This window comes from Callorhinus ursinus, unplaced genomic scaffold (assembly GCF_003265705.2).
Source record: "Callorhinus ursinus isolate GAN/ISIS: 27379988/994484 unplaced genomic scaffold, GSC_fseal_2.0 scaffold1, whole genome shotgun sequence".
Lineage (NCBI taxonomy): Eukaryota > Metazoa > Chordata > Mammalia > Carnivora > Otariidae > Callorhinus > Callorhinus ursinus.
In genome coordinates this window covers 20,748,455-20,772,500 of record NW_027397063.1, presented here as the reverse complement: position 1 = coordinate 20,772,500, position 24,046 = coordinate 20,748,455, and the positions used below count along the sequence as shown (strand labels likewise).

Sequence of the window (24,046 nt, the reverse complement as noted above, 5' to 3'; positions counted from 1 at the left end):
AGAGTTTCCTTGAATTTTGCCAGATACCACATTCCTTGTTCCTCTTTTCCCTTAGGTATTTGCTTAAAATCCTTTTTCAGAGAGACCTTTGCTGATCACCACATATAAATTGCAGCAACATCACTCATCTTCCTTTGCTTCTTCCCCTCAGCATCTCTCCCCATAGCATGCTGACATCAAAACATTTCTTTATATGTGTGTTCATTGTCCCCCCAAACATAAGACTTGCAAGTTTTATGTGGGCGGGATTTGACTGCCTTTTCTTTTTTTTTTTTAAAGATTTTATTTATTTATTCATGAGAGACGGAGAGAGAGAGGCAGAGGGAGAAGCAGGCTCCCAAGGAGCAGGGAGCCCGACGCGGGACTCGATTCCAGGACCCTGGGATCATGACCTGAGCCGAAGGCAGACGCTTAACCATCTGAGCCACCCAGGCGCCCTTGACTGCCTTTTCTAATTTTTTTAAAAAATTGTATCCAACACCTAACACAGTGCCTACTCCATAACAGATATTTAATGAATAACAGATGAATGACTAAATGACCATTCACCTGCACTGGAAAATTCAGAAAAGGTAATTTGCAGGAATTGCCCTCCCTTTGAAATGCTGGGTTTATACACTGAGAAAGTGTCTTCCTCTCTGAAACCTATTCTATGATAAGAACCCCACCCCTTTGTGTTGACACCATCTTCCCCCAGCTGTGTTAATATCACTGTGCACGCAAGCTGCTCCAGCCTTTGGGCTTTGCTTGCATGGTTACCCTCTATTCTAAAGAGCTTGATGGTAAAACTGCTTCTGGGCAATTCTTAAGTTTATCAGCCAGGTGACTCTTTTCAAGTTACTTAGTTTCTCAAAAATTCATGGGTTTGGTTGTGTGGACTTAGATTATAAGTGTAAATAGTATGCCAACTGGCATAATAATTGCACTATGAATATTAGCTATTATTAAGTTTGGAGCTTAAAGTCTTCAGGGTTCTGTCCTAGCATCTTACATAAGTTTGATCAAACTATTCAGATCTATTGTAATAGATGTGCATTATGCATGATGCACAGAATGTACAGAAATAAACATGTGCAGACATGTGTAATGTGGCTCAATAAATGTTCATTTAAAAAAGATAAATGTGGACTTTGCCCCACATACGTCTCTTTGGAAACCAGATAATGATTCAGGAAACGGTGGGGAAAGATGGAGAAATAAAGAATACAGTCCTGGGGGTGCCTGAGTGGCTCAGTTGCTTAAGTGTCTGCCTTCTGCTGGGGTCATGATCCCTGGGTGCTAGGATTAAGCCCCTGCTTGGTGGGGTGTCTGTTCCTCCCTCTTCCTCTGCCCCTCCCTGCCCCACTCATGCTCTATCTCAAATAAATAAAATCTCAAAAAAAAAAAAAAGTATACAGTTCCGCTGCGGGTTTAGCAATACCTAGTCATGGGCAGATTATATGTTTTATATGTTTTCAAGTAATTTGCATCATAAAAAGCATGAAAAAAAACACAAAGAAAACGTGTTTAGGTTTCTGCCTACAGTATTTCCTTACCTGAAATTGATTGCCTCCTGCTATTCCTGTGGCGGGCTATAGTTTATCATTATGTTCTAACCTGTGAGTCTTCCCCAACTAATTTGGAAGGTGATCCATATCTTGATTCATTGTTCTCTAATATTGCATCTTGTTCATTGTCTTCATAGCACCATACATTTTGTAGTTATTTATTTACTTGGTGTACTTGTTTCTTCTTGGTCTCTCCCACTAGTGTATAATCCAGCGAGGATAAGTACAATTCACTACATTTCCAGCACCTACCAGAATGCCTGGCAAATAGAAGTAGTCATTTAATGCTTGTTAAATACATTAATTAAATAAAGCAGTGCATATTTGAAGAAATTCTCTGGAAAATATTTGGAAATTTCTTTTTGCTAAATGATGTGCATACAACTTTGGGGGGGTCAAACAAATATGATCACAATTAAATTGTACCAGAAGATGAGCAGACTTAGTAGCTTCTCTTACACATTTGCAAATCATTAGTTTTTTGAAGAAAAATGAAAATGTAGCATATTGGTATAGCGGCACAAAGAATCCTGGATTCAAGGAAATCTAATACTTTTCCCTGGTTTTCTTTCTAACTGTAATGGTGGGAAAGTCATTGAACTCTACCTCTGTGACATGGTGGATTTAGAATAAATCCTTTGAAACTTGAGACCTTTTCTACTATTGCTTAGTTTTTAACTTCTCTGGTGTTGATTTTTAGCTTTTGTAATGCAGTCGAAAGCAGAGCAACTTGCACTTGCTTTTAATACATGGAATTAATAAGTGATTTGACTATTTCGACTATTTTGGGGAAAAATATGTAAAAGAAGCCACATTTAAAATAGAGTCAAGAATCCCTGACGGGGGCGCTCTCGTGCACTACAACTCAATGAAAGAAGCATATTTCACATTCCGCAACTGAAAGAAACTCGCTTTACATAACCCAGCAAGAAGAAGGCTTTCTCTATGCCCATCAATAGCTCAGCCAATGAGAAACTGCCACACTGAGCCAATGAGAAGCCATCACCACCTGCACGCAAGAAAACAGCCCCGCCCAGCTTCTTCCTTCCTCCTATGAAAGCAAGCCCCTCTGCTGTGTTCTCCTGCCGCGGCTCTGCTTTGCCAAAGTTTGCTAGTCCCAAGTTGCAATTCCTCTGCTGTTCTTGAATTAACTCATTTTGCTGGTAAAATGACTGGCTCTTTTGTTTTTTTAAGGCCAAGATGTTCTGCTCACTTCATTTTGCTATTGGCTGTCATTTTAGGAAGAATGCAGGGATTAAAAAGTTGGCCATTTTCTCAATGGTGTCCGATTCTGAGGTCTGAGCTTCATAGAGAAAAACCTGTGCATAGTCAATAGAAATAAACCAAGGCATTCTAACTTTAAAAATGTTTGATTCTCCCTGTCAAAATCATTACCTGCCCTTTTGCTACTAAATGCTATTGTGATCGGTATGGAAATTCTGAGGATATTTGGTTATGCTTACTACTGGGAAAAAAACAGTAGCCATGTTCAATCAAGAATAAAGCTATCAACGAGGTACCTGCACATGCCTTTCCATGTATGTAAAAGAAAGCCAAGTTCACCTTTAACAGGCAGCAATCTGTTGGCTGACTCAGGTGGAAAGTTGTTCCATTTATCCCTCCAAGGGCATATTTGGAATTGCGATCCGGTGACTGGTTAAATATAACTCATAAAGGTTTGTATCTGAGATGTTTCCATCTCCAGTTGCCTATCACTTTTCTGTCCAATCTGGACAGGCACAGTGACACTTGCAAGCATTTTCAATTCTTGCGTCTTTTTTTTTTTTTAAGATTTTATTTATTTATTCATGAGAGACGGGGAGAGAGAGAGGGAGAGAGAGACAGAGAAGCAGAGGGAGAAGCAGGCTCCCAAGGAGCAGGGAGCCCGACGTGGGACTCGATTCCAGGACCCTGGGATCATGACCTGAGCCGAAGGCAGATGCTTAACCATCTGAGCCACCCAGGCGCCCTTCAATTCTTGCGTCTTCATATTTTACCGGTTCTCTTTGTCAAGCTCTCAATCATTCCTTTAAATACTCTTGTTCTCCTTTTGAGAAGCAGATCTGGAAAGACAGCCTCATAATTCTGCACACTGGCCGTGCTTTACATTTCTGGTTTCCAATCCGAGCTGAGCTCAAAAGCCTTTAGACTTTTGAGATATGACTCTAAATGTAGTATGATTGCAATATGTACTGAGTACGTAACCGCATGCCAGGTTCTGTGCGTAACATTTTAAACTGGTTTCTAATTCAGTTTCTAATATAGTACTTTTGGTGCCCTGTGAGGTAAAAGTTAGGCTGAAAAACTGAGGCTAAGAAACAAGAAGCTAGGTGATTTGCGTAGTTTCACACAGCTAGCGAATGAAAACTGAGATTCTACCTCTGGTCTCACATTCAAGCCCTGCTTTCAACCACGCCCTCAATCATCTCCTCCTTTCCTACGCGGATAAATCATTTGGGGAAACGTGAGCCATGGAGGTGCAAAGTTTGTGTTGAAGAATTATGTGCCTGTTTATAAACACATGGGCCCATTGGCGAAACCGCCCTTTTTTTAACATTTATTTTTGTCTACTTTAAAAACTAATGCAGGGGCGCCTGGGGCGCTCAGTCATTAAGCGTCTGCCTTCGGCTCAGGTCATGATCCCGGGTCCTGGGATACAGCCCCCTCTTGGGCTCCCTGCTCCGTGGGAGGCTTGCTTCTCCCTCCCCGACTCCTCCTGCTTGTGTTCCCTCTCTCACTGTGTCTCTCTCTGTCAAATAAATAAAATCTTTTAAAAAATAAAAATAAAAAAATAAAAACTAATGCATGCTTGCTATAGGGAATTTTGAAAATATATAAATACAGACAATAAAAATCTTTCATAATCTCACTATCCAATGGGGACCACTATAAACATGATTATTTGCGAACAGTAAATAATTTAATATTTTAAATAATTTAACATTTTTATACTATAGTAATTTAATTAATTACATATACTTGATATCATCTATAAAGGCTATATCCTTTAAAATTATATAATTATATTGTCATGTTCAGATACTTTTATCATAGATGTCATTTTTATCATGACATAATATTGCATCATGTGGATGTATATATAATTAACTCAACAGTTGTCCTATTGTTATAATTTACTTTTTCTTTGTTCCAAATATATACGTAATGACCCAGTGAAAATATTTAGCAATAAAGTATTTGACTTCATTGCTGTTTATTCTCTTGGGAGAGAATATGAATCAATGGTGAATTCTGTTATTTAAAATTAAATTTTAAATTTACATTTCTAAATTTAATGTAAACCCTCTTCAGAACTTTCTTGGATGGTGGTCTTGTTATGCACCAGAAACAAATAACTAGTCTTAGCACCTAGTCTTTTTTTCACCTGTCCTTCTCACTTTGTTAACATTTGGACCCATGATGCAAAAGTAATTATGGGTAAAACTGCTGGCTCTTTAGAACAAATAAATGCAGCAAAGCCAAGTACAAGTAGTCATCGTATTCTTTACCACTGTGCATTCACAGTAGGTTAAAATGTGTGTGTGTACAGCTATTCAGTTTTGACCCTTGAGTATGTGTTTCTAATATTTTGTGTGATGAAATTCAAAGTACCCACAAAGCACTCCTGCTGCATGACAAAGTACAATGGTAGCTTTGAGGAAAAACACTTAGACAATAGTTTGAATGGAAGCTGAATTGGACACTATTTCATGGAACACCATTTTTACACGAAAGAATGACTGAAGACAAACCATGGTTATTCAGATTTGGATATCTGGCAGAATTTGCTCAAGAGAAAATAAAGTGATTCTGCCATTTCAAGGGATACAACTGATGGTGTTTGTTGCCAGTGAAAAATTCAAGTTTTTTTTTTTAAGATTTTTATTTTTTTATTTATTTTTTTACAAAGATTTTATGTATTTATTTGAGAGAGAGAGAGCATGAGAGAGAGCACAAGAGGGAAGAGGGTCAGAGGGAGAAGCAGACTCCCTGCTGAGCAGGGAGCCCGATGTGGGACTCGATCCCGGGACTCCAGGATCATGACCTGAGCTGAAGGCAGTTGCTTAACCAACTGAGCCACCCAGGCGCCCAAAAATTCAAGGTTTTTAGAGAAAGTTACATTTTTAGAATACCAGTATCCAGCATTATGAGCTTGACAGCTTTCCTATATTTAAAGAGTTTTTTGATGACATTGGTGGTGATATCAATAAACTTTTTTTGATATTACATAATGATATGTGTCAACATTTGGAAGATATTCATTACTCAGGGAACTAATACATTCCAAATAACCAAGACATCATGTTACAAAATCATACAGTTATAAAAGACTCATTCAAAATGCAAGAGAGACCAGTGAATTTTAATGTAGCACAAAAAGTTTACTGATAGGGCTTCAGCTTCTACATTGCAACTAACTTTTAAGAAACTAACAGAGTTTTGCTGTTCTATCAAAGAAAAATACCCAGAACTACCCGAAAAGCAACAAATTAATCTACCTCTTCCAACTACATATGTGTAGGAAGCCAGATTTTCTTCATCTACTTCAATCAAAAGCATATATTATAATAGGTTGAACGCAGACGCAGATATGGGAGTCCCACCATCTTTTACCAAACCAGACATTAAAATGTAAAATAATGGGATGCCTGGGTGGCTCAGTCGGTTGAGCAGCTGCCTTCGGCTCAGGTCATGATCCCAGGGTCCTGGAATCGAGTCCCGCATCGGCCTCCTTGCTCAGCAGGGAGCCTGCTTCTCCCTCTGCCTGCCGCTCCCCACCGCTTATGCTCTCTCTCTCTGACAAAAAACTAAACAAAACCTTTAACAACAACAACAAAAGATTCTCTCTCTCTCTCCCTGCTCCCCACCCCCTCACTCTCACATCTTTTTCTTAAAAAAGGAAAAGAAAATGTAAAACAATGTCAGTATTCTCAGAAAAAATTTTCATTCTTTAAATATAGCTACTTTTCATAAATAACCTATCATTAATGAAAACATGTAATGGGTTTATTATTATCTTTAAATAAAATGATAAGTAAAAAATTTTAAACTTTAAAATTTTTTAAATTTAAAGAAATTACAATTTCTAACATAGTGAATATCCAGAGATACTCCATATACACAGAAGTTAGTTAAGTACTCAATAATTTTGAAGAATGTAAAGAGTTCCTGAATCCAAAAAGTTTGAGTTAGATCTCTTGGTCTAAGAGAAAGTTACACACCCGTCCTCAGAGAGATATTCCTCACAGCACTGACCAGGGGAACAAGGAGTTGGACTTAGCCTACATCTTGTTCAGTAGGTGACTAGGTAAGTCATAATCATCATAATAATTCATTCAATATACACCATGTGCTCTTGCTGTCCTATGTGCTTTACTTATTATATGATTGAATTATGTCATCCTTACAACAAATCTATGAAGAAGGCATCTCTATCACTTCCATTTTATAGATGGGAAAGTGAGCCCTGAGAAGTTAAATGACTTGCTTTCATCTTCCACTTCTTAAATGGTGGAGCTGAACTTTAACCTGAAGTCTTACTTCAGAGTCTATGTGCTTAATCACTTGAAAGTTCTTCTAAGTTGTGGTATTTGCATAGAACAAAGCACCATGGAGAAGTCAGGAACAATAGGTGAGTACTGCATAGCCTCACAATAAGTTAAAAAATAAGGGGGGGAGGGAAGGAATTGTATTGTAATGACTGCATAAGAAAATGCCATTTGTATACTTTTGTGTCACTCCAGTTAAATGACTTATGGTGGGTAATAAATGGTTGGAAATTCAGTCAGTGGGGAAATAAAAAGAAAACAAAACAAAATAAAAATGGTACTTCACAAAATGATGGTAGTATGCCAGGAACTGAAGAGTACTATTAATTCAATTTTTAATACCAAGGTTAACAAGGACAGTGAAAATAATGTCTACTCCAGACTCCACCCCGTATACAAACACAACCTACAGTTGCCTTGAGGAAAAGAATTCTCCCCTCTCTGCCATGGTGACAACCATTTGCTCAGCTAACTATGGGAAACACGCAGCTCTTTCTTTCCAGGCTTATTCTAATCAGGCTCAGGGATTCTGACCCTGATCTGTGAAGCTCTCAACAAGAAAGGATGAGCTGAGTGCCTGCAGAACTTGTAAAGTAAGAACAGAATCCCTGGGAGGACAAGAGTCCTCAAAATTGGGACGCCTGGGTGGCTCAGTCGGTTAAGCGTCTGCCTTTGACTCAGGTCATGATCCCAGGGTCCTGGGATCGATCCCCGCATCGGGCTCCTCTGCTTCTCTCTCTCTCCCTCTGCCGCCCCCTCTGCTTGTATGCTCTCTGTCTCTCTCAAATAAATAAATACAATCTTCAAAAAAGAATCCTCAAAATGAGCTTAAAAAAAAATGGAATACTGTGACATAAAACATGCTCCACCCATTACTAAACCCACATGCCCTTTTATTCCATCTTTCCATGATTTTATTTTTCCTGAGGAGGAAATATTTATTTCACAATTCAGCTGGTGTGAGAATTCAGTGATAGAATGCTAACTTGGCAGCAATGCTTTGCTTATGTCAAGGTCATTTTATTTTATACTTTCCGTTGCCTAGGCAAATCTGAATATTTTACTGTTTTTTTCATTGAAGCAATGAAAATGGTCATTCCTTTCTTGAAAATTCTCATGCCTTCCTTCTTATTAGCACAGTCTTACCTTGAGCCTCCTTCAAAATGGAGAAACTTAAAATGGAATCCTGTGGCGCTCCCAGAGATTTTTCCCCCAATTCCTTTGAGTGGAGACTTCATCATTCCAGTTCCCCAACGCACTGATAGCCCTCTCTCACCTTTATTCATAACTTACTAATAATTAATTACCTTGGGGATCTCTGCCTCCTCCCACCAATCAGTGGATTGTGTGTCTATATTAGAGTGTGTATAGAAATCTGTCTGCTTTCAGCTGCCAGAACACCAGCCTTTTCTGAGGGGACTGATTCCAAGAAGAGGGAGGAAAACACATGTTGAATTTAAAGCCTGAGCTATTTTTAGGCTTCTTCTTCCTGGCTTCCTCCTCCAAGGCACAGGTTCCAAGTTCCTTCTTTCCTTGTATCTGAAAAGCAAGGACTAACTCTACAAAGATCTCGTATTTTCCACATGGAATCCACACAGTGAGCATTTTATAAGTACAGATGGAGCAGGGGCCCCTCAGGCCGGGCTGTTGAATATGAAATGTCCCCAGATTGCACTTGAGTTTGTATAAAGTTCTGGAAGAAGTGAGACAAAGTTTCTAAATCCCAAGCTGCAACCTCAATTCTTCACAAACACATTTGTTTCAAACTAAAATCTACAACTTCCTCTTTGCAAAGGGCCAGACAAATATGGTCTAAAGAGAGGAAGAAAGCCAAATAAACTGTATTCTAAACATCCCCCAGAACTTTAATTCTCGGATGAATCATTTAGCCCAATCCTTATATAGAAATTGTCTGGTTCCTCACAGCTTGGCCCATTCTATGGGCAAGCCAAAATTTCCTCTGGGTATCATCTATGGGCCTTTTTTCTCCAGGAAACAGGCTTTCTTCAATCCTAAATCTCAATTCTTTTTTTTTTTTTTTTAAGATTTTATTTATTTATTTGACAAAGAGAGAGGGAACACAAACAGGGGGAGTGGGAGAGGGAGAAGCAGGCTTCCCACTGAGCAGGGAGCCCGATGCGTGGTTTGATCTCAGGATCCGGGGACTATGACCTGAGCCGAAGGCAGACACTTAATGACTGAGCCACCCAGGCGCCCCTAAATCTCAATTCTTTCCATGTACCTCTAACATTAATTTCAAGATGCAGACAGAATCTTCCTTAGTCCCAAAACGTAATTACCCATCCTTGTGATATTATCACATTGCTTTATCTTTATCCCATTATTCAGAATTTCTAAAATTACTCCCTCTTAGGATGCCTGGCTGGCTCAGTCTTGGAGCATGCCACTCTTCACCTCAGGGTCAGGAGTTCAAGCAAAAATAAAATAAAATTACTCCTGTTGCTTCAGGTCCTAAGTAAATTGAAACAAAATATTTTCTCAGACCAATGACACATCTCAGGGGTCAGCAGATCTTTCTCAAAGTACTGCATACATCAGTACTTTATACAAGGCTCATGGTTTGTCAAGTTATTAAAACTCAAATGCCATCCTTAATATTCATATTCCCTTTTATATGTCATGTTTCTCATTTAGCCCTTTGCTGATTCTAGTTACTACGAAGTTTTTCATTTATTATGTTGCTTTATAACTAATATGAAGAGTAAAATTTAGATTTCATATACTGTTATGGTTTCCTAATATTAGGAAGTATTAAGGGAAGTATTTCATTTGTTTCTAATTTTAAAGTCATTGCAATAAAATTAGCTCCATAAAGTTCTCCTGACTCCTGTTGTCCTTAACAGTTTTCTGTTCCGGACCGCTGTAATGTTCTGTTTATAAACATGTCATCCCAGGGAGAAATGAGCTTTGTGCTTCTATCATAAAGAAGGGGCGCCTGGGTGGCTCAGTCGTTGAGCCTCTGCCTTCGGCTCAGGTCATGATCCCAGGGACCTGGGATGGAGCCCAAGTTGGGCTCCTTGCTCAGTGGGGAGCCTGCTTCTCCCTCTCCCTCTGCCCCTCCCCCTCGCCTGTGCTCTTTCTGTCAAACAAATAAATAAAATCTACAGAAAGAAAGAAAGAAGGAAAGAAAGAGAGAGAGAGAAAGAAAGAAAAGAAACATTTTCTAACACAGCAATCCTGCCAAGTGAAGAGTGGAGAACTTACTGAGTCAAGTGCAAACTGCCCCGGAGGCAGAGATCGTCGCCCTCTACAGAAGGTCCCGCCTCTGCTCATTCCGCCCCTTCCCCGCCCGCCCCGGGCCCGCGAGGGTCCGCCCGCCTCGCTCCCGCCCCCTGCCTCGCCCCGGACGCGCTCCCGGGAAGGGCCGGCTCAGGGCAGGGCGACAGCCAACTACGTCTGGCTGAGTGCTCGCGTCCTCCCAACTTCTGGGCGCCGGACCGGCGGACCCCAGCCGAGAGAGAGGTAACAGCCTCGGTACCTGCCCCCGCCTCCCCTCGCCAGGCGCCCGCGGACCATGTTTTCCAGCCCGCGGAGGTGGGGCGACGGCAGCGACTACGGGCGGGTCCCCGAGGGGCCTGAGGCGCAGGTAATGCTCATTGGTCCTGGGGGACCCTGGGGGGAGGCGGGCGGTCTTCGCCACTCTGGGTGGGGAGAGGGAGGTGGGGGAGAGCCGCCGGTTCGGACGCTGGCCTGTGAACTGATGTTTTAGAGCCCCCGTTTTAGTAGTAATCACACACAGACGGACGGACACACACGCGCGCGCGCAGTCGTGAGAGCTGACACCAGTCCTCAGGATGATGTGAAATCTGAACTATCAAGAGCTCAGTCAAGGTGGCTGCTGGAGGAGAGAAAGAGGCTTCTTTGAAGGGGTGAAACACTCCCCCATCAACAGAAACAAGCATTTGAGAAAAGAATGAATGGACCTGGCATCAGCGGAGGAGGAGAGGTTGGGATGGACTTCCACAAGCAGTGGCAGAACCCACCGAAACTGCAGGGGGAGATTCGGCATAAATACCACGGGGTTAACTGACAGGTGTTCACTGACCGGGTATTGGGAAACTGCGGTTGGGGCAATCCAGAAACTGCAGACACTTAACTGTGCCTTGCTCTGCCCCCATGATTAACACGTGCTTCTTCCACAATAGAAGTCATGTGCTAGGACCATAGTACAGGGCGACCAACGCTGCAGCGGTGTGTTAGGAGCAATTTCCCTAACAAAAATTCCACTTGTTTTGTTTTTCACTACTGTACAAGACAAAGTCTTAGAGATAGCCCCTCACATAAGTAGTTCTGTAATTCTAAAAAGGAGAAAGAAAAATTCAGGTTCAGGGGATCTTGTTTTAATCCTGGTTCTTGTTAGTGGCTCCAAGTGTCAAATAAATATGACAGCATTCTTCTAATTACATATAAAATGAAACTATAAATGTCTTTAAAAGTAAAGCGAATTATATGTAAAGTATTCTTTTTAAAAGTCTATAAAATATAGAGGTTGAATAAATCCCTTGAAAATGTGTAAGAACTCCACCAGGACAATACACTTTTTTTTTTTTTTTTTAACTTTACAGGAGAGATGGCAGACTTAAGCAGGGAAATGGGTTTAACATCATTGGTGCAACTACAGAAGTGGCCAAAGGCAGTGAATCACAAACTTAATACAGTGGGAAATTATAAAACTCAAACAATTCTCTCACCCAAAATTGTAGTCAGTTCTTCCTGTAGGATTCCAACAATGTTTATATCCTTGACTATTATTCAACCTGGATAGCTTTATGGACCAGGAATCCATTTAGACAGGACTAAAAATACTAGTTTTAATCGCATTTTCTTTTTGTTACTTCATGATGCCAATTTAAAAAAAAAATTGTTGATGGCTTCAAAGCATATTAAAAACCTTATATGATTTCATTCTGAGACTATATTTTGACATAATAGATCTCAGAGAAAAATCCCACCTACTTATAAGCTAAGAACATGACTTTCTGGTAGTTTCTAGGGTTGGCATGGTGACCTATGAATAGAATACTTCTAAATACTTGTGATTAGCGGGGGCCATTCATTCATCCCCCCGCAACATGTTTATTGTGAGCTAGGCCCTGCGCTAAAACTGAAAATATAAAGATAAATTGAACACAGTTTTCTGTCTTCCAGAGGAACTAAGTCTAGCAAGAGAGAAGCACCTGTCAGCAAATGATTTGATAGGAAAGAGTGAGGGTACATTCAGTGAAGACAGTTCTGAAGAGTTCCTTAAATCCTCCCTGAGGCATATGTTGAGATTGCTATGGTAACCCAGAACAAGAATATAAGCCCTAAAAAAAAAAATAAATATATATATATACATATATATATGTGTATATATATATACACACACACACGCATACACACACACACACACACACATATATAAGCCTTGAAGGCTGGGATGGGAGGAAAGGAATTATCAAAGGCCATAAATTTTTTTTTCTTTCCCAAAGGCAATAAATCTTAAATAGGATTGAAGTACAAGTGAGAATTAGCCAGAGGTGAAGTAGAAGGATGTGGGCAGAAGAAAAGATATCTCAGTATCAGCAGCTTGTAACAGGTAGAGTTGAGAGTGTGGAATTACGACTGGAAGATAGAATGGACTAACTGGATTAGATCCAATCTCTTAAACTTCTTTAAGTTTCTTAAACTCTAGGCCTTAGTTTCCTCCGCTGTAAAATGGAGTTGACAAAAATGGTTTCACCACAAAGACATGACAGATATATATATATATATATAAGATTTTATTTATTTGAGAAAGAGAGAGGAAACATGAGCAGGGGGGAGAGGCAGAGGGAGAAGCAGATTCCCCACTGAGCAGGGAGCCTGCCGGGGCTTGATCCCAGAACTTGAACCAAAGGCCGCCGCTTAACCGGCTGAGTAGTCGGAGCCCCACAGACATGTTGTATTTAATGAGATAATATACTTCATACAGAATCTGGCACATAATAAGTGATTAAGAAACATAAATTATTTTTGATTTCTGGGTGTTTTCCCTTCTCCATGAGGCTGTCCTTCCACTTCCCCTAACTTCCTCCACCAATCCCAGAACCTTGCTCCAGTATGCACAAAGGAAGTTCCTGAAGTTAGGCTTTACGAGATACTGTTAAATGTAGCAGTCGCACAAACCATATCCTTGTGGGACCACATCTCAAGGTTGAACCCAAGGAAGATTGAAAGCAAAACACTTCACTAATCCTGGAGCCTGGCTATGGTGTGGTCTCACGGTCTAAAAATTTCCTGCTCCTCCATCATAATCCAAAAATAACAGGACCTCCGTTCAAATGAAAATTGCCCTTAAGTCAGCAATGTTAAGGTATGTTGATAGGATACCTGCTATACCTGCAATGGTAGATAAGTATAATAGATAAGAAAATGGATTAGAAAACAAAGGCCTGTAGTGGGCTTGGGGCAACAAGGGAAATGGGAAACACTGGGGTCAGTTAGGTCTGCAGACCAGAAGTGTTGTCAGAGTGAGATCAGTGAGTTAGAAGGATTGAGAAATGTTTAATGGACAAGATGGGAGTAAATTAAGACACTGGAAGATACTCTTGTTACGGAACCTGGACTGGATCACCTGATGGAAGAACCAAGCGGCACTCGGAGATCTTGGAGGATAGGAGGTTTAATTAACACCAGCGGGCTCAGAGAAGAGTGATCTCCAAAGGTCTGAGCCCCGAGCTCAAACAAAGGGGGTAATTTATACACTTCCGCATACTTGGCACATTTGGCGCGTTTGTGAATCCGGGCAGGGAGAAGACCCCGTGCGGGAAGCAGAGCAGGGAGAAGAACCGGAAGAGCCTCGGGGCAAGGACTGGGAGTCTCTCGCTGGCTCGGTGGGCCATCCGAGGACGCAGATTTTCCTTATCACTCTTAGAATTGTCCTGTCTTGGTTTTCTACAAAGAAGTTACTTTGTAGCAATATATCAGTAATGAACTCAGTGAGGCCCATGCTATGCATTCAGTATTTATTGAAAAGTCATTTGTATATTCTTGGTGCTTGATAAGGCTTATTACCTTCACCAGATATTTTACCTGTCTACTGTAATTTTTTTCTGGGAGGTACATTTGGAATTTACGTGATAAATTCAGTGTAAGAAGCCTGGCCCACATCTAAGGAGGCTACTTACTAAAGGACTCAAAGGGCTTCATATGAGATGCTTTCACTTGGAAAATGGGCCTACAGGGAATGTTAAATCAAATACCGAGGTTTCGGTCTGCTAAAATAACCCTCTCTAGTAGCTTTGCTGGATATGGGTGCTGAAAACAACCACCTTTTTTACTTAGCTCATGATTCTCTGGATCAATTGGGTCATGACCTGGTTTGGGTCAGCTTGGCTGATCTCTGCTGATCTCTTTCAGGCACTAAAGCCAACTGGAAAGTTGGCTGGTGACAGGATCGTCTAGGACTAATTTACTCCTATGTCTAGCCCTTGTTCCAAGCCAGGACCTGTCAGATGAGCACCTCATTTCTCTCCTATGAGGTCTCTCATCCTCTAGCAGGCCAGCTCAGGATCAGACACATGGTGCACTCAGGGTTCTGAGCACAGCAAGCCTCTCGACACTTAGAATTGGAGCTCTCTTGGTGTCACTCTTGTGGCATTTTCATGATCAAAATTTTCAAGGGGTGGAGACTAGCATTTACCTCTTGATGGGAAAAGCTGCTAAAGATCTGTAGCCATTTGCAGTCTGCCACAGAAATGCGTGTGTTTTGGAGGTGAATACGATCTTTGCTTGGTGCTAAATTATCAAGTTGGCAACTCCCTGTGAAATAAAATGTGACTTGCAGGTTAATTCAAGAATTTTCAGAACATTCTCCACAATATGTGCACTTATTTTCCAAATAATATATTTGGTAATAGTAGTGATGATGATACAGTTCACATGTGCCAAGTATGATGATGGTTTTACATCTGTCATTGCATTTACTTTTTGCAACAATAATATAAGGATAGATAGCAATTGAGTAAATGATTTATAGTAGATCATTTGCTATAACTCGGAGAACAGATTTGGAGTGAACAGTGTTTTCTCAGGACATTTTGCTGTATAGGTTGGAATTTTGTTGCACAAATTCCTTCTAGGATAAGAATTTTTTTAAACATAGTGAACACTTTATGTCTGAGATCAGAACTGGATTAGAGAGGGTCAGTGCTAAAATTGTTAAATATGGACAATTTCTCATAATGAACTTTACTGTGGTGATCAGTTTTACTTTTTTAAAATATAGACATTGGTGCTGACTCTAAAAATATAAAATGGTTAGTTTTGAGGCCTTTTTAAGCCCTTCTTTTGGTTGAACTCACCAGGTCAACAGGAAGAATTTTATGGTAATGTTGTAAACTCCCAAAATAATATGTAATTGTGATAAATAAATGTTTATATCTTTATACCTTTATACTAAAATATGTAATTAAGCACACAGATGTAAACCAAGTGCCTATTATATTCTCTTATTTTTATATTTTTAGAAAAAAACAAAACTATCTTTAATTTAGTGATTAAAATGTTTTAAGTTTAGCTTGTATAGAGAGCTAAATTATGTATGTATACATAAGCAAATACATACATATATACACAGTCATAGGAATTCAAGGAGATAAATATATATATACAGAGAGAGAGAGAATGAGAAGTAGAAATTTCAGAAATGATTTCCCTTTCCTACATGATTTCTTGCTATGTAAACAGAGTCATAATGATAATGTTGGGAGAAATCTTAAAATGCCTCTAGTCCAACCACCATTCTCATATCTTAATTTTATTCCTTAGGGATTATGATAGCAACATAGCTGCAACTATTGGTAGATGAAATTATTTCATGTTTACTTTTCCACCTGTTGACAAAGATATTTCAAATTTGAAATAAAGGCATTTTCTTCATAGACTGCTTGTTATATTTTTCTTTTTAGAAATGCAGTCCAGAGAAAAATGCTTCATTCTTCAGTAGGATGACATATTCCTGGTTTAGCAGGTAGGAATTGTACTAATTTGTTTGTAGCATACCATCCTGAGGAAGATTCCAAGGAAAATGACATCTAAATGTTATTCCTCCAGTCTAAAGCATGGATATTTTTATAAATTGACTTTGTTAAGACTTTTTTCTTATATTATTTATTACAGAGAAATCACAAGATAGTAACATACTAAGTAGTTCCACAGATAAGATTGCTAATATTCCTACGATATTTCTGTCCCTTCATAAGATTCGTAACCCTGTTAGGACTATGCAAGGAGAGAAATTTGATTTTTTTTTTTTTTAAGATTCTATGTATTTATTTGAGAGAGACAGAGGAAGAGAGAGAGAGAGAGAGCACACACGAGCAATTGGGAGGGGTGGGGGGCAGAGGAAGAGGGATAAGTGGAGAATCTCAAGCATACTCCGTGCTGAGTGGGGAGCTCGTGGGGAGGCTCTGTCCCACGACCCTGAGATCATGACCTGAGCTGAAACCAAGAGTCAGGTGCTTAACTGACTGAGCCACCCAGGCACCCCAGAAATTTGAATTTTTTTTTAAAGATTTTATTTATTCATTTGACAGAGAGAGAGAAAGCACAAGCAGGTGGAGTAACAGACCGAAGCAGAGGGAAAAGCAGGCTCCCCGCTGAGCAAGGAGCCCGACATGGGACTCAATCCCACGACCCTGGGATTGACCTGAGCTGAACGCAGACGCTTAACCGACTGAGCCACCCAGGAGCCCCAGAAATTTGAATTGTTTTTAACATCCAGCATATATGTGCATATAATTTCACTTAATTCTCCCCCAAGTCTTATGAGATAGGAATTTACATATGAGAAAATTGAAAATTGAAGCTTAGGGAAAGGAATTAACTTGTCCATTGATACCCAGGAAGGAGCACACCAAGTTGGTGTTGGAAGTCAGTTTCCTTGAGTCCCTGTTTCATGCTTTTCTTTTCACTTTGATTAGTCTACTCTTTACTAGGAATGCTCCCACAAATATGTGTGTGTGTGTGTGTGTGTGTGTGTGTGTGTGTGTGTGTGTGTGTGTGTGTATACTACTATTAAAACACATAGTCATTTTTATAAGACATATAATGTGGTTTATCTCACAGAATAATTCATCTATAATGTGTGATGAGGGCTTTAACTCAGAATTAAATCATATTAAAAGAGAAGAATTGATTTTTCCAATTTTATAAATTCAGAAGCTTTCTTTAGAAATGTATTTCTTTCCCCCCATAACAGAAAGATTATGATACTTAAAACTATTATCTTTATGCCCCTTGTTTTATAGTTAGTAGAAACAAAATTGCCCAATATGATCTACAAATATGCTCTCAAGAGTAGATGAATGCTTAAAAAAAAAAGAAAGAAAAGGTTGATTGTATGCTGGATGCCCTGCATTATGTTAACCTTTAAGAATGCAGAGATAGGGGTGCCTGGGTGGCTCAGTCATTAAGCATCTGCCTTCGGCTCAGGTCATGATCCCAGGGTCCTGGGATTGAGCCATGCATCAGGCTCCCTGCTTGGTGGGAAGCCTGCTTCTCCCTCTCCCACTCCCCCTGCTTGTGTTCCCTCTCTTGCTGTGTCTCTCTCTGTCAAAGAAATAAATAAAATCCTAAAAAAAAAAAAAAAAAGAATGTAGAGATAAATGCCCTAGTTCCTATCTTCTAGGAATTCATAGATTTAGAAAGATTCAAAAGTATGCTGTCAATTACCCAAAAAAGGCAAAAGGCAATATAAGCATGATAGAGAAACACAGTTTTCAGGAATGCCATCTAACCACATTTGCACAGTTAGGGAATGTTTACAAGTAATTAATGCTTGAACCCAACATGTAACTACGTAAGAGTGAACCAAGTGTCATTCCAAGTTGAGCAAATACTGTATGCAAACCAGAGAGGCAAGCGTGGACTGACCCCTCCCACACTGCAGCCTGTTGATGTGGCAAGAGATCGAGCAGAGTGTCATGTAATTCTTGTTTGAACTTCAGAAAATCCCCTTTGCAGATGTGTGGATATGGTATGTACCAGGTGAGAATGGAGACAAAGGGAGTGGTTAGGAGGTTCTTCAATTATGCTGTAAATTTATGCTCATGGTCTGAACTATGGTAAAGAGGATGAAGAGGAAGGAACAGATTCAAAAGCTAATGAACCACTAGATAAGGAAATTGAAGAACTGGGAAAAATTTTAATCAGTTTCTGGCTCAGATAACCGCCAATTCAGGTGTGGCGGAAAAACTGTATGTTCAGTTTGGAGAAGCTTCAACTTGAGATGTCTGACTCATCCCCGTAAAAAATATCTAATAGGTGTTTGGATATATAGGTTTTTGATCTATGGATATGGATTTGGGAGTCATTGACTGTATGTCAGTCGTTGAAGCCATGAGTATGAATGAGGTCATCCAGAGGGGAGAGGCTATTGAACAGGATGAGCAAACAGAACGTTGAGAATCCTCAGTATTAAATGGTGAAAGGAGGCGTAATCTACCGAGGAAGCTAAGGAAAGGCATTCCGAATGTAAGAGACAAACCAAGGAAAGAGTGTGTTTGAAAGCTAAGGAAACTGTCAAAAAAGGAGGAAAATAAGGTGATCAAATAAGGTGATCAATAAGTGCCAAATACTGAAAAGGGGTAGATTAAAAAATGAACTGAGTATTCTTCATTGAATTTGGCAATGTAAAGGTGATTGGTGATTTTTATGAAAGCAGTTTAAGTAGAAAACTGATATACTTGGTGAGCAAATAATTGAGCAGAAGCAAATAAATTGCATTAAATTATAAGAATTCCAAGTTAACACAAATCTAGGAATCACTTAAAGAGGATGGCAAAAATTTTACATCAATATGCTACATTAAGTTACACACTAGAAAAAAGAGTGGTTAAATAGGAATTATGTAAATGTGGGCTATTTACATTTAATGATTTTGATTTTTCAAATTTGTATATGTATAAATATATTTTCCAAACCTGAGTTATAGTTCATTCATGTGTTGAGAGGAAGAGTGATGTCTATTCTGGCTTTAAAAATTTCAGACTATCATTTTTAAGTCACAGGATATCATAGAATTTAAATAATGCAAATAAAATTAATTTTAAGGAAATGTACTTTTGAAACTTTATCAAACTATAAAGACTATATGCATTTATTTTAAATATTACAAACACCATTTTAGGAGGCCTAACATATGAGCTGAAATTAAATTTTATAAGCAAGATAAGGCTTAGCAAATTTTAAAATACAACTACTCAGTGTCTTGAACGAAGCAATAAGCTGTAACTGTTGAACATCACATTTATTTCCTGTTTGGATTTAACATCCCAGAACTAGATAGGAAATATTTGTATAGCATGCTGCTATCTGGAACTGTCATTGGCATGAATCTAATTTGATTTCTTATCTGGTAAATAAACAATTGCAGCTAAAATATAGCTATTGTTTAAGAGAATGTCTCTTTGAAGACAGTGGTTAATTGTGTTCTCAGATCTTTTCTTTGAGTTACAGAATAAAGTCAAATTATTTCCTAGGCCAAATTCAAGCTCCCATAATTATATGAATAATTCAATTAAAATGTGCTCAGATGATACAAATAATTAGGGAATTATATGCTTATGAGCCTTAATTCCTAAGGCAGGAAATGTCTAGATAGTTTTGATGATCAAATAATTATGAATCCTTTATTAGCAAATATAATCTGTCATCAGTGTATATTAATCATTGTCATAGAATAATCCCCTTGACATACATGGAGAAATCTAGTTAAAGTTTTTTTTTTTTTAAGATTTTATTTATTTCTTTGACAGAGAGAGACACAGTGAGAGAGGGAACAGAAGCAGGGGGAGTGGGAGAGGGAGAAGCAGGCTTCCCGCCAACGCGGGGCTCAATCCCAGGACCCTGGGATCATGACCTGAGCCGAAGGCAGATGCTTAACGACTGAGCTGAAGGCAGATGCTTAACGACTGAGCCACCCAGGCGCCCCTAGTTAAGGTTTTTATAGGTCACAGTTGAATCACTATTTTAACCAGGGATACACTATTCAGTCTGTCCTCCCTTTCCTTACATATTAATAAAACTTATATATTACCTATGTCATATCTTGTAAGTTTTGGATAGACTGACCTTTTGCCTTTTCCCATAACACAGTCACCCCTTTCCAGAAATGTTTTAAAAAGTGATTAACAGTAATGAAATTGATGATGCAACTATATATCTATATTTTCCAAGTTTTCCAATATTACTCATCTACAAAATTTACATTTCATCTCATCTTCCTAGCGAACTGCTACTGGTTTGCTGCTCTTAAGATCAGTTGGATGAGATGTTTACTCATACTCGTTAATGTCAATATCAAATATACTCAAAAATTCTCTCTAAGATCACAAAATTGAAAGCAGAGTGGAACATGACACTTAACGGCATTGTCTGCCTTTGGTTAAGTTAGCCTTGGTTTATGTCACATTTAAAGAACTGACCAGTCTCTGGAGTTCTTGGTGTTTAACCACCTATAATAATGGAAAATTAATACTGCTCTATCTGCTTTAGAAAGCTGAATTTAATTTAACTGAATGACCTTTGAAAAGAAGTATCAGTCTAAAGCATACAAGATGCATGCTTAGGAATCAAGTGCACAGGTTTATGGGATCTGGTGCATGCTACATTCCCCTTACTGGGACAGTCACGTCTTGGTCTCAGTTCTTCCCAAACATAACAATAAAAAATTAAAAAAAAAAAAAAAGAGAGAGAAGCACTCCTTCCTCTTTTCCTGGATACTGATGTGTGATAGAAAGACCAGCCAGGGTGATGAGAGTATTTAAATTAACCAAAAGAGAGCAAAAAGAGGAGGAGGGAGCACACACCTGGGAAAAGGGAAGTCACATTAGTTAAACAGCTGAACCACGGGCATCACAATCAATTCATCTGAAGTGTCACTTTTAGATGCTGCATTATTTGGAGACTCAGCATGAAAGCCGGGGGTCACTTATCCCCGTGAACCAAAACCGCTGAGTTTTGCACAGTTCTAACTCAAAATGCTGAGGCAGTAAATGTTATTAAAAATGCTTTTGTGAAAACCAATGCAATCTTATTTTGAAAATGAATATTTATTTTGTGGAATGGAATAGAAAGACTTAATATGACATAAAAGTAGTTTATTGCTTAATATGTTTTTGAAAGTGCACTGCAGGAAAATGTCCAGGGTATTTGAGCCAACAGAAACATGATTACTGAAGATCCTTTCTTACTACATTTAAACCTTTTTGTTAAATGTGAATTGTAATATGATATTATGTAGTATAATAAAAGTGAAATTGAATCCAGTGCAGACTCTGGTTACCATATAGGGTTTAAATCCATCTCAGGGTCAATCAATAGAGATTGTTCAGTAATAATGACAATGAAACCAGTCCCGTTGTGGAATAGTGTAATACTTTGTTATGGTCTCCTGGACTAATAATGTATTTTATAATGGAAAGAACAGAAACTATTAAGTCAGAAGGCCTGGGTTTAAACGTGGGTTTAATTTCTTCCTGAACAAGTTGTGTCACCAAGCTCATAAACTGAGCATGTCTGAACTACATCACTTAGGAACTTGGCTGGCTTTCAGATCCTTTGGGTAAATACCTAGTAATGCAATTGCTGGGTCCTAGGGTAGTTCTGTTTTCAACTTTTTGAGGAACCTCCATACTGTTTTTCAGAGTGGCTGCACCAGCTTGCATTCCCACCAGCAGCATAAGAGGGTTTTCCTTTCTCCACATCCTCACTAAGTGAAATAAGTCAGTCAGAGAAAAACAAATACCATACCATATGATTTGACCCATGTGTAGAATTTAAGAAACAAAACAGATAAACATATAGGAAGGAAAAAAGAGAGAGAGAGAGAAGCAAACCATAAGAAACTCTTGACAGAGAACAAACTGAGGGTTGATGGAGGGAGGTGGGTGGGGGGTGGGCTAAATGGGTGATGGGTATTAAAGAGGTCACTTGTTATGATAAGCACCAGGTGTTATACGTAAGTATAACTAATCACTAAATTCTACTCCAAAAACAGATATTACACTATACGTTAACTAGAATTTAATAAAAATTTGAAAAGAAAAAAAAAGGAACATATCAAGCAACAGAGTAGCCAAATAATAACAGCTGAAACAAATAGGTATTTATTTTCTGGTTATTGAGCAGAAGGCGAGGAATAAGTGGGTAAACTATGTTATAAGGGGCCCAGAGTTTTTCTGCTTTCCACTTCCCTTCCTCATTATTTGGTGTTTCGCCGATGGTGGCAAAGTTGGCTTCTCTGTGTCAGAGCATTATACCTCCAGTGCAGGCAGAAAGGGGGAAGGGAAAGGAAGAAGGAGGCAAAACATTTTCTCCTCTTGAAGTTTTGTACCTCCTTTTGAAAAAGAAAGTTCTCAGCAGACTTTTGTTTAGGTATCCCTAACCATAACTGAGTTAAATTATTAATGCTAAGCAAAAGATACTGAGATTACCAGGACTACTTTAGACCAATCATAAGTTATGACTCTGGCTGGGATAAGGACTTACCCTGAGTTTGAGAGATTTTCACCTGAATAAGTACCACATTCCTGGTGTAAGAAGATGATGGGGCAGAAGAATGGCTGTAAGTATAATTTATTGTCTGCCACAACATTTGTGGTGTAACTAGACCATGAATCATAGTTTGCCAGGGACAGTCCTGATGTAGACCCATTGTTCTTGCATAATTATTCACAGTGTCCTTTGGGGTAAACTCACTGAGTGGGGGAGAGTGGAAGTACTGAGACGTGCAGTAACTTGCCATACTCCTTAAGGCATTTTAAGAAACAGCACTGTCACACTGGCTCATATTCTGTTGGCCAAAGTAGGTCGTATGGCCAAGGCTAAAGTTTATGTTGCAGAGACAGGTACTCTACATCTAGTTGGACAATTTGTCAAGTCAAGGGGCAAAGGGTATATAATGTCCCAGTGGAATAGGAGAAGTTGCAAATGCAGAGGTTGGATCCCTTTCTCCTCTGATACAAGACAGAGGAGTTGTGGTTTTTGTTTTTGTTTTTTGTTTTTTTTTAAGATTTTATTTATTTATTTGACAGAGAGAGACACAGCGAGAGAGGGAACACAAGCAAGGGGAGCGGGAGAGGGAGAAGCAGGCTCCCCGCTGAGCAGGGAGCCCGACAGGGGGCTCAATCCCAGGACCCCAGGATCATGACCTGAGCCGAAGGCAGACGCTTAACCATCTGAGCCACCCAGGTGCCCCAGGAGTTGGGGTTTTGAAGTGAACACCTGACTGTGAAAGTTAGCTATGTAAATTTCAGTAAGGGAGGTAAAGTAGTAGGTGCCTCCAATATGAGATGAGTAAAGGAAGTTAGTGTTTCACTGAATAATTGGATATCCAAGTAATTCTTCTAAAAGCTACAAATGATTATTGCACATTATTGAACTGCAGGATATGTTGTATGATTTTTCACAATACAATCTAGTCATTGCAGCCTGATTTAAAAAATAATTTATAAACCAAGAATAAGATAAATGCATGCAAAGTTATTTTTAACTTGATTATTGGTTTTGCTGAATTGTTTACCTTACTCTTTCATTTTTAGAATAATTGTTTTAGGCTATAAGAGACCTTTGGAAAGAGAGGATCTTTTTGAACTAAATGAAAGTGATTCTTCCTATATCGTGTGTCCCATCTTTGAAAAACAATGGAGGAAGGAAGTTTTAAGGAATCAAGAGAGGCAAGAAGTAAAGGTAATTAATTCTTAAAACCTAAGTACCTAATTACTACCTAAAACTAGAAAGAGGTTCTTCCAAACATGAGATATTATTATGAATTTAGAAAGTCCTTAAAATATGTGCAATGACAAGCCATTTTCATAAGTACAGTTGGTTGTTATTGCAACGAATTTCTGTCATCAAATTATTTGGCAAACCTTCCCTTTAATATTAGGAACAATGTGTTGATAT

General features: G+C 39.1%; 2 protein-coding genes across 3 annotated transcripts in view; one reads left to right on the top strand and one right to left on the bottom strand.

Annotated features, from left to right (window-relative positions):
• LIPI (lipase I) overlaps positions 1-10,379 on the bottom strand; it is a 122,612-nt gene extending 112,233 nt beyond the window's left edge. The window contains exon 1 of the mRNA XM_073903049.1: positions 10,322-10,379. The gene's annotated coding sequence lies outside the window, so the exon portion shown is untranslated. The remainder of the gene's footprint in view (positions 1-10,321) is intronic.
• A 91-nt stretch (positions 10,380-10,470) lies between these two features.
• The window catches only part of LOC112834055 (ATP-binding cassette sub-family C member 2-like), an 89,586-nt gene continuing 76,010 nt past the window's right edge, over positions 10,471-24,046 (top strand). The window contains exons 1-3 of one of the 2 annotated variants that reach the window (XM_025885516.2): positions 10,471-10,703; positions 16,048-16,109; positions 23,683-23,830. In XM_025885516.2, the coding sequence (XP_025741301.2) occupies positions 10,632-10,703; positions 16,048-16,109; positions 23,683-23,830 (282 nt within the window). In that variant the 5' untranslated portion in view covers positions 10,471-10,631. The remainder of the gene's footprint in view (positions 10,704-16,047; positions 16,110-23,682; positions 23,831-24,046) is intronic. The other variant, XM_073891889.1, reaches the window with a different exon arrangement.